At 58.3% G+C, this 11,636-nt stretch overlaps 1 protein-coding gene across 1 annotated transcript; it reads left to right on the forward strand.

Moving 5' to 3' along the window:
• Positions 1–473: 473 nt before the first annotated feature.
• LOC149326068 (uncharacterized) lies at positions 474–2,263 on the forward strand. The gene has a single exon (XM_089562792.1). It carries the CDS (start codon positions 917–919, stop codon positions 2,249–2,251), a length of 1,335 nt encoding a protein of 444 aa, XP_089418918.1. The 5' UTR covers positions 474–916; the 3' UTR covers positions 2,252–2,263.
• Positions 2,264–11,636: the final 9,373 nt, after the last annotated feature.

The raw sequence follows: 11,636 nt of genomic DNA on the forward strand, positions 1-11,636 counted from the left end.
TGTGCGAGAGGGCCAGCGATACTACTAACGACACATTTGATCGGAAAAACGGCTATTTCGTCATCGCCAGGTGAACAAGTGTTCCTAAGATCGTTTATGATGGATTCGACTTCATCTATTGAAGTAGGCGACAAAAATATGGAATCATTACATCTGGAAAGCATTGTGGGGATACACATGAATCCCCTGCCCCATAGCAACGGCCGCGCGTAATTATCACGTGATGCTATGCGCGCGCCGTTCGGGAGGTTGCGAGGGTGGGCACTCACGCCGCCCCCGCTTCCTTTCTCGCCCCGCCGCGACGCCGCAGCGGGGACTTTCCCTCTTTCTCCTTTCACAACGGAGAGACCTCCTCTCCACAGCCCGGGAAGAAGGCGCGTTTCTCCCGAGGCTCGCTCGTCTTCTGGCGGGAGCCGTGCACACGCACGGATCGGAGATCTGCCACGGAGACCGCTGTCCTTATCGCCCGGCCACCGTGTGTGACTTGACCGCCGCGGGCCGCGAGCGAGGAACCACGCGAGGTGAGCGGAACCTACTTCCCCCACATTTTTGCGTGCGTTCTGCCCTTTGTGTTTTCCACCCCCGTACGCGAGCGGAACATCCTCGCTCGTTACGGCGGTTGTATTGTTGCTGCTGCACTGTATTGCTCGGGAGCAATAAACGCTCCTCCGAGTAGCATACTCGTGTTTGTCCCCTCTGGCCCGAACCCGCCGTGGTTGCGACCTACCGCACCGCGGGTTGGGGGTCACAGCTCTGACTGCTAGGGCTGGCACGCTGGTGCTAGAGAGCGACAACTGCTTCTAGCCCTTTGAGCGTTATCACAAGAATAACCCCCATATTCTTGGCGCCCAACGTGGGGCCAGAGGTGTGACAAACCGAGTGTCTGTGTGAGCGACTGCCGACACACAGACTAGCCATGGCGGCGAGCGGGATTGACATCCAGTCCCTGCTGTGGTTGTCCAATACGGCTTCTCAGCAGCAACATCTTGACACGGCAGTAACAACTACTGCAGGTGTGTTCCCAGAGGCTGACGCTAACCCCTGTGATCTTATATCGTTTGAGCCGAGCGGTGCTTCACACGACACACCGGCTCAGACGAGCGGCGACGCTAGGCACTTCTCGCCAAGCGCTATGCCGCCAAGTAGGGAGAGCATGGCGCGACATGTGCAATCTTGCTCATCCCACGGGGCCGCTCAGCCAGAACTACCTGGCCAGGCCCAAGAGGCTGTGTTGCGCAATGCCTTGCGCCTCATAGAGAGCCTCACGGGTATCGTGCAGAACAACCTGCAAACACCCGCTCCAGCGGCGAGTCCGAGGCTAAGGGTGGACCTTCCCAGCTACGGTGGCTACCATGATCTTGTCAGTGCCAACGAGTACCTTGAGCGCATGCTGACCTACCAGCAGGCGACAGGGCTTTCCGATGGCGAGATTCTGGCGCGTGTCGTGCCAATCTCACTGACTGATCAGGCTGCCCGCTGGTTCCGCCTTACTGGCTATCGGTCTCGCACGATGGAGGAGTTCCGAGCGAGGTTTCGCGAGGAGTTCTTGCCCGCAGATTACGACCGTCGTCTGCGGCGCGAGTTGGAGCTGCGTACTCAGCATCCGGACGAATCGTTGCTTGAGTACGTGAGGGCGATGGACGAACTCTATCGTTTTGCAGACCCCTCAGCTTCGAACGGCGAGAAGGTAGAGCGTGTCACGCGACAAGCGCACCCTACCTTCGCAGCCTACCTACGAGGCGTACCGTTCAGGGACTTGGACGAACTCGCCTCGGCAGCCAAGCGCATACAGGCGGACATACTCGCCTCCCGCGCGTATCGGCCACCCCCGCCAGCGTCGCAGGCACTTGAGCCGCGATGCGCCTGGAACGGAGACACTTTTCGAAACCGTTCCCGGGGAGCCGAATTGGTTGCATTCAGTGACGGGCAACTGAGAAACGGTTGGGAACTGTCAGACCGAGCTCTCGACCCGTACACGTATGCTATGCGGTCAGCACACGCTGCGCGTGGCCAAGGTATGCAGAATCGGGACCGACATACCGACCCGAGGACGCTAGACCAAAGGGCATCTGCGACGGTTCGCCCGGCAGGGAGGAACGGTCAGCCGGCGCGAGGCGACAACTGCCCCGCCCGGCAACGGCCGAATACCCTCTGCTACCGGTGCAACCAACGAGGGCACTACGCCCGGGAGTGCAGTCGCCCCGTGAACCGAGAGCACGCGCTTTCGGGAAACGAACGCAGCCGCCGGTGAGCAACGCTTCGCAACCGGCGGCGGCGTCAACAGCGGTGCTCAGTGAGTCACACGAACTCCTAGCCCCGCTGGCTTGTCGTTTGGAACCACCCAGCGACACGCCAGTACCGCTTATTGAGCTTACAGTGGCACAACGTAAGTTCATGGCATTGCTAGACACAGGAGCGAGCGCATCCCTGTTTGGCGACGAGGTATGTGAGCATCTCCGTCGGAACGGACTCCGACTGCGAGCGAGCAACCTCACGTTCCGATTAGCCAGCGGCACTGCGCACGCGAGCGGTGCCGCGCGGCTTGTGGTGCGGTGGGAGAAAAGAGTGAGGCGCCAGCGCTTCGCTCACCTCCCCGGCCTATCGGTTCCAATTATTCTTGGTAGAGACTTCCTCGCCAAGACGGGCATTGTTATTGACGTCTGCAACGGAGGATATAGGGAGCGAGCATGTGGCACCCTGAAACCTTTCGTTCAACCCCAAAAAGCGTCGAAAGCACATTCGCTTTCCGATGCTTCGCGCGCAGACGTACGCAACGATCGCCCGAAAAAGAGCCTCGAAACGCCTTCGGCCCGGCTGAACAACCAGCCTGTCGACCGCGTCGAGAGGAAAAGCGCGGAAGGGAACCTCTCCCCTCCCGCGCGACCCCCTGTCCCCCCTGCGGTTGCACTCTGTGCCGCGGCGGCATGCAGGCCTCCCCACCCGCTGCTGGACAACTCAGACAGCTTGTCGGGGGAGGAAAAAGCGCGTTTGTCTCTGCTCCTAAACGAGTACGACGCCGTATTCACGGAGCGGCCTGGCTGCACTACGCTGGTTAGGCACAAAATTGAGACAGGCGACGCTGTTCCATGGAAGTGCAATCCTCGGCCAGTCAGCTTGGCTAAGAGGAAAGCGCTCGATAACGCACTGGACGAGCTTCTCGATACAGGCGTTGTGGAACGATCAAACAGCCCCTGGGGGTTTCCAGTGGTGCTGGTGCCCAAAAAGGATGGAACAACCCGCCTTTGTGTGGACTATCGACGCCTGAACGAGGTGACACGGAAGGACGCATACCCACTTCCGAGCATTCCCTCGATAGTGTCCAATGTTGGTGGAGCGAAGTACTTCACTACGCTCGATGCTAGCAGAGGATACTTTCAGGTGGAGATGAACCCCAATGATCGAGAGAAAACTGCCTTCACTTGTCACAGGGGACTTTTCCAGTTTACCCGAATGCCGTTCGGCCTGGTCGGCGCGCCCGCGACGTACCAGCGTCTGATGGACCGTGTCCTAGGCGATGCAAGGTGGCACCACGCTCTTGCTTACCTGGATGACATTGTCGTGTATTCGGAAACCTTTGATGAGCACTTACGCCATCTCAGGGATGTACTGGAAAGGCTGAGGTCTGCGGGAATCACTCTGAACCCGAACAAGACCCAGATAGCGGAGACCCGAATAACACTGTTGGGGTTTACGCTAGACAAAGGACGCCTTCTGCCGTGCGAAGACAAGCTGCGGGCTATTTTGCAGTTCCCGTCGCCGGCAGACATAGGCGGACTAAGACGCTTTCTGGGGCTGATGAACTTTTATCGACAGTTTATCCCAGATTGCGCAGCTCTGCAAGCCCCCTTAACAGCGCTGTTAAGGAAAGGTGTGAAGTGGCATTGGGGACCCGAGCAAGAGGCGGCACTACGCCATCTCACTTGCGCGCTCGCGGAAACCACAGAGCTAAGGCTGCCTGACCTGAACAGGGAATTTGTGATCCACACGGACGCTTGTGACCTGGGCTTAGGAGCAGTCCTGCTTCAAGAGCACGGAGGTAGCCTGAGACCGGTGGCGTTCGCCAGCCGCTCATTAACTCCCGCAGAGAGAAACTATTCCGTGACAGAAAAAGAATGTCTCGCGATTATCTTCGCTCTGCGGAAGTTCGACTACTATGTCGATGGAGTCGCTTTCGTGATTGAGACTGATCACATGGCACTCACTTGGCTGAGACGCCTAGGCGAGCCGTCCGGACGCCTAGCGCGATGGGCGCTGCTCCTCCAGCGTTACGACTTTACCGTGCGCTACAGGAGAGGCAAGAACAACGTGGTGGCGGACGCACTTTCGCGCGCGCCCGTTGACGGCTTGGGAAGTAACAACACTGCCCATTCCGCCGCGCCCGACAGCCAGAGCAGCGCGACTGCCGCGCAGCTCACACAACGCCCCGAGGGAAGGGACACCCCGCCTTCCCAGGGCGAAAGCGTAAACCACTTTGAAGGCATCAGTTCAGTGGTGAGCGTTTTCAGCAGAAGGGAGCTGTTGGAGGCACAGCGGGAGGATCCATTTTGTCGAAAAGTGTTCGACGGGCTCAGGGAGCCGGGCGGCGCGGCCGCGGCGCACATGGAGGCAACTGGTATTGTTGTCCGTGCGGGGCGCTCGAACACAGCTGGTAATGCTGTGAGCGCGATGGATTCCTATCTGCTCGACTCCGATGGCATCCTGCTGAGATATATCCCCTCCGAGAAGGATACACACGAGTCCTTCAAGGTGGTGATTCCACGCACGTTGAGAGGAGCACTTTTACGCTACTTTCATGACACGTGCATCGCTGGGCATGCGAGTGGCCCTAAGACTTACCTCAAGTTGTGCCGCCTCGCTACCTGGCCTGGCATGAAGCGGGATGCGATACGCTACGCCCGCTCGTGCGACGTGTGCCAAAGGGTCAAGCCACGTGGTGGACGCCCACCTGGGCTCATGCAGCCGATCAATAGCCAGGGTCCTTGGCAAATTGCGGCTTGTGACGTCATGGGACCTTACCCCAGGACTCCGAGTGGAAACCAATATCTGCTCGTTGTCACAGACCATTTCAGCAAATGGGTGGAACTGTTCCCACTTCGAAAGCTGACGGCACGCGTAATCATGGGGAAGCTGATCGAGGTGTTCACACGATTCGGCTACCCCGGGCAGTTGATAACGGACAATGCATCGTACTTCACTGCCAAACTTTTCGTGGACTCCTGTGCGGCCCTTGGCATTAAGCACAGGAGAACAACCACGTACCACGCCCAGGCGAATCCCACGGAACGCGTGAACCGCAACATCAAGCACATGCTCGTTGCATTTGCGGAGACGCACATCGACTGGGACACCTGTCTCCCCGAGATTGGGTTTGCTCTCAGGTCGACCGTGAACCGCTCGACTGGGTACACACCTGCCGCTCTCAACCTTGGCAGGGAGCTGCCGAACCCGTTAGAACTTACTCTACAGGTTCGCAGCGACAACCCGATTGCTTGGTCGGCACGCGCCGACTATGCGACCGGGCTGCTCGCGAGGATGACGGAGGCTTTGGACAAAGCACGCCGGAATCTGAGCACTGCTCGGGCCCAGCAGAAAGCGCAGTATGACCGCTCTCACCGGGAAGTTCACTACAAACCAGGTGACCTGGTGTTGAGGCGCAGTCACGTTCTGAGCGATGCCAGTAAGCGGTTTTCTGCTTCTCTGGCGCCGAAATGGACGGGACCATATTGATACATGCATTCGAAGAAGAGACAGAAGTAGCGCATGCGCTAGAAGAGGAAGAAGTTAGTTGGCTCTCTCGCGCGCGCTCGAACCACTAGGGGTCCGCCGCAGGTTTTTTCGTCTCTGCGCGGGTGTTCTTTTTGGCGTTGCACGCTACAGTTTGGTGGAGCAGTGCTGGGTACGCTTCCCGACCTGCAAACTCCGTACAGCGTCACTACGGACCTCACACCGGTTCACCAGCGACCCAGCCGCCGTCTCCGCGGAGAGTCGCCTGAATTTTGGCCCCTTCCCCCGCCAACAAGGACGACGCAGCCTCGACCGCCGAGTCCAACTGACATGGCCACTGACACCAGGACCCAGCCGCCGATCCAGCCTCTACCGTCGAGTCCAACTGCCATGGCCGCTGACACCAGGCCTCTGGCGCCGATCCTTTGCCACCCACCGCGAACACCGCCATCTTTTCACGGTGACGTGTTCGAAGACGCTGAGGACTGGCTGGAGACGTTCGAGCGGGTCGCACGCTACAACGGCTGGTGCGACGAGCGCAAGCTGAATAACGTCTACTTTGCCCTGGAAGAGTCTGCTCGGACGTGGTTTGAAAACCACGAGGCTACACTTCCCACCTGGGAGACGTTTTGCCGGAGTCTCCTGGCTACGTTCCCCAACGCTGACCGCCGGGAGAAGGCCGAAGCTGCGCTGCACTCCCGAAATCAGCGCACGAACGAAAGCGTGCGCATGTACACCGAAGACATGACCCGTCTTTTCAAGCGCGCCGACCCCAACATGACAGAGGAGAAGAAGCTGCGCCATCTCATGCGTGGGGTTAAGCAGGAGCTGTTCGCGGGCCTCGTGCGCAGCCCACCCCGCACGGTGGCGGAATTTCTAACCGAGGCGACCACGATGGAGACGACGCTGCAACAACGGGCCCGCCAGTACAACCGGGACATCAACTGCATGGTGCCCGAAGGCTTTTCGTCGTGTCTCGGCGGCAGTGCAGACACCTTGCGTGAACTAATTCGCTCCGTTGTCCGGGAGGAACTGCAACGGATCCATCTGCCTCAGGTTGCACCTGCGCCGCTGGCAGCGCTGTCCGAAGTTGTCAGGGACGAGGTGCGACAGGCTGCGCAGGCACCTCCTGTCCCTGAAGCGCCATCCCGGTTCGATGACCGACCCACGTACGCATCTGTTGTACGTCGTACGACAGGCTACGGTCCCATTACCCCAACGCCTGGCGTGAGCAACATCGGCACATGTCACGCAAGCGTGCCTGGCTACGGTGTGACCCCGTCGACCTCCGTGAGTAACATCGCCACGTATTCTGCAACCGCATCTGCTACAGCTGGGCCACGCCCTCGCAAGTCGGATTTGTGGCGTACACCGGACCGCAGGCCTCTCTGCTACCACTGTGGGGAGCCTGGTCACCTCTACCGCGCCTGTCCGTACCGCCAAGTGGGCCTTCGCGGTTTCCATCCCGACGCACCCTGCCCTCAGAACGGCGAACGACCGCATGAGATTGCGCAGCATCTCTGGGCACGCCAGAACCCTGCCTACTCTGGAAGGCGCGAGTCCCGTTCCCCTTCGCCTCTCCGTTATCGCTCTTCCAGCCCTGGCCGCCAGAGTAGCTCTGCTGGCCGTCGCTCGCCGAGTCCGCGTCGGGAAAACTAACACCAGCGACCTCTGGAGGCAAGGCCGCTGACGTCGGGACGTGTCAAGATCCTCCATCGCGGAACCCTCGAGCCGACGATACCCGGACAGAGAGAGGCAGCGACAGTATCAGATACGCTGCATCCGATTTGCGTGTGACAGTTGATGGCACTGACATTACCGCGCTGCTCGATACCGGTGCTGATTACTCTGTTATGAGCCGTGCCTTCGCTGGAGAACTTAAGAAGGTTCTGACACCGTGGACGGGGACCCCCATTCGCACCGCTGGTGGCCACCTAATTTCCCCTGTGGGCAAGTGCACGGCTAGAGTTGGGATTAGTGGTTTTACGTACGTTGGTGAATTTGTCGTACTCCCCGAGTGTTCCAGAGACTTGATTCTGGGGATCGACTTCCTGCAGTCGAACGGCGCTGTGATTGACTTTCAGGAGGCACGTGTCACGTTCTCGACCAAACAGGCCGTGGCGCGCTTTGACTCCCGCGATCCCTGCAGCAACGCTCTGCGCATTGTCGAGAACGACGTCACGGTGCCGCCGCGGTGCAGTGTTCTGGTGCTCGTGCGGAACGACCTCTTTCATGACTACGAGGGCCTAGCGGACAGCCATAGTCCACTGCTGCTTAAGCGGGGACTTGCCGTTGCAAGAGGTCTCGTCCAACTACGTGACGGCCGCACCCACGTCCTCCTGACTAACTTTGCCAACGAATATCAGCACCTGGCCAAAGGCATGGCTATTGCCTTCCTCCACGACGTTGCTGAGGTTCCAGGTTTGTGCACCGTGGGAGGACCCTCTCCGGAGTATGCTGGCCCACATCACGTTCTTCAGTCAGTCAGAATAAATCCTGCCTTGCCGTCGGTTCAGAGGGATCTTCTGTCGGCCCTCTTGGCAGAATTTGCGGACTGTTTCGCTACGTGCTCGAAGGTCGGCCGAACTCCACTCGCCAAGCATCGTATCATCACTGACGAGACTACGCGACCCGTCTGCCAGCGCCCATATCGTGTTTCCCCGGTGGAGAGAGAAGCCATTCAGAATCAGGTTGCCGAGATGCTTGCAGACGATGTCATTCAGCCGTCCACCAGTCCGTGGGCATCGCCTGTGGCTCTTGTCAAAAAGAAGGACAATACTCTGCGTTTCTGCGTGGACTACAGGAAACTTAACAGCGTGACCAAAAAGGACGTTTACCCGCTGCCCAGGATAGATGACGCGCTCGACCGATTGCGGAACGCCAGATACTTCTCGTCATTGGATCTTAAAAGCGGGTACTGGCAAATCGAAGTGGACGAGAGAGACCGGGAGAAGACGGCTTTCGTGGCGCCTGACGGCCTCTATGAGTTTAAAGTGCTCCCATTTGGTCTGTGCTCAGCACCGGTTACTTTCCAACGCATGATGGACACTGTCCTCTCCGGCTTGAAATGGCAGTCCTGCCTGGTGTACCTGGACGATGTCGTTATATTTTCGCCCACCTTTGACCAACACTTGGAGCGGTTGCGCATTGTGCTACAAGCGCTCCAATCCGCGCAACTCACCATCAAAGCCGAGAAATGCCATTTTGGCTTTGAGGAACTTCGCTTTCTTGGTCACGTTGTCAGCGCACAAGGTGTTCGCCCGGACCCTGACAAGACTGCTGCCGTCTCAGGTTTTCCACGCCCAACTGACAAGAAGGCCGTTCGCCGGTTTTTAGGCCTGTGCTCCTATTATAGGCGCTTTATTCAAGATTTCTCGAAAATCGCGGAACCGCTGAACGCACTGACCCGTGACGACACGCCCTTCCTCTGGGGGACCGACGAAGAGGCTGCATTTGTCGAGCTTCGCAGCCGTCTGCAAAGCACTCCGATACTCGGCCATTTCGACGAGCATGCTGCCACGGACATCCACACTGACGCCAGCAATGTTGGCCTTGGTGCAGTACTGATCCAGTGGCAAAACGGTGCAGAACGGGTCATCAGTTATGCTAGTCGGACACTTACGCGCTCCGAGACCAATTATTCTACGACGGAGAAAGAATGTCTTGCAGTGATATGGGCCATCTGCAAGTTCCGACCGTACCTCTACGGACGACCCTTCCGTGTGGTAAGCGACCACCACTCCTTATGCTGGCTGGCGAGCCTCAAAGACCCCTCAGGACGCTTGGCTAGATGGAGCTTACGCTTGCAAGAATACGACTCAACAGTAGTTTACAAGTCTGGCCGCAAGCATCAGGATGCGGATTGTCTGTCGCGCGCGCCTATCCCAATCAATACCGAAGAAACCACCGATGATTTTCCTTTCCTGGGCTCTGTTAGTACCACCCAAATGGCGCAGCTTCAGAGGGCGGACACGGAGTTGGCGCCGCTCATCGATTACCTCGAAGGCAGTGAAGCTCCCATTCCGCGTGTTTTTCTTCGAGGGCTTCACACCTTCACTTTACGGTCTGGTGTTCTCTACAAGCGCAACTTTGCCAACAGCGAAGAAGTGTTCCTACTCGTCGTACCATCACAGCTGCGGTCTGAGATCTTGAGTGCCTGTCATGTATGGGGTCACCCGCGAGCAGCCGGCCGGGAAGGCGCGCTTCCGTGCCAGCTATGCGCGGGCGTTCTCGTGTCCCCAACCCGTGGCGCAAAGTCACAGCCACGGCGGGTTCGGACGAAGTAGGCAACGAACAGAGTACGCTAGGAAACCGTTTATTAACCTAGCGCAAGGCAAAACACACTGCGGAAGAATGTTCTATCCGATAATAGATGGTTCAGCAGCTTACCAGGTCGTCGTCGACCGGCGTTGAATAATCCAGGGAGGCGCGGGCAGGAGACGGGGTCGGCGGGGCAATCGGGCAGTCACCACGGCGAGAGGAGAGACTAGACAGCCTTTGTTCCCGCGTGAGCTCTCCTTAAAACCCCTACGACATTGCACCCCCTTGAGCAACCGGTTGCAACCAAGAGGGGTCGTTCACCCGTTCCTAAGACGCCAGAGCGTAGGCGTGACGTCACGTCCGAGCTGAGAGTGAGGAGAGTTGCCGGGTGCCCTCCTCTCCCCATTCCCTGCGGCGGGCGCTCTCGTCTCGTGACTCGGCGCGGGCAGGCGAGGGATATCTGTATATCCCACACATGATGCACCATCCGCCGGCCACCTTGGAGTCAGCCGTACACTCGCGCGGATTAGACAAAAGTATTATTGGCCCAGGTTACTCCCATCGGTGCGGGCCTACGTCAAAACATGCCTTGAATGCCAACGTCGGAAGACTCCTCCATTGAAACCGGCCGGATTTCTTCACCCCGTCGATCCACCGAAGACCCCTTTCCATCAAGTGGGCATGGACCTCCTTGGCCCATTTCCGAAGTCTTCGTCTGGAAAGCGTTGGATAGTCGTTGCGACTGACTACCTCACACGGTACGCTGAGACCACGTCTCTTGCCAAAGGCACTGCTGCTGAAGTGGCGCAGTTCTTCGTCCACAACATTGTCTTGCGTCATGGAGCACCCGCCGTTGTTGTTACTGACCGGGGAACTGCTTTCACGGCCCGCTTAACCCAGTCCGTGATGACTCTGACGCACACGAGCCACCGACGTGCTACGGCGTATCACCCGCAGACAAACGGGTTGGTAGAGCGACTCAACCGCACACTAGCCGACATGCTATCAATGTACGTTGACGTCGAGCATCGAACTTGGGACGCCATTCTGCCGTACGTAACGTTTGCGTACAACACCGCCCTGCAGGAAACAACCCGACTGACCCCCTTTCAGCTTGTCTTCGGTCGCCAGGTGACCACTCCGTTGGATGCTATGTTGCCCGTCGACCCTTACTGCGACTCTGACGCTGACATCGACGTAGATACCTTCGTTCAGCGTGCTGAGGAAGCGCGTCAACTGGCCCGCCTGCGCATCCACCGTCAACAGGAGGCTGACGCCACTAAGTACAACTGTGGACGCCGTTTCGCCAGTTATGCTCCCGGCGACCTTGTGTGGATTTGGATACCTGTTCGTCGCCGCGGGCTCTCTGAAAAGCTGCTGCGCCGATACTTCGGCCCTTACGAAGTAGTGCGCCGCATCAGTGATGTGACTTATGCAGTTGCTCCCGCCCCGACAGCTTGTTCATCGCGCCGGTCGCACCGAACTGAAGTCGTACACGTTGTTCGCATGAAGCCTTACCACGACCGGCTACCTGACTGAACTGCGGTCCACTGCAGCCCACGAAACACAAAACGTCTTACGAACGTCTCGGAACAGCTTCAAATGACTACAAACGTCTTGCGCTGTGTTCAAACGTCTCATAGATGTCGACA

The sequence above is a fragment of the Amblyomma mixtum genome, chromosome 10 (genome assembly GCF_055824585.1).
Source record: "Amblyomma mixtum isolate Tamu chromosome 10, ASM5582458v1, whole genome shotgun sequence".
NCBI classification, from domain to species: Eukaryota; Metazoa; Arthropoda; class Arachnida; order Ixodida; family Ixodidae; genus Amblyomma; species Amblyomma mixtum.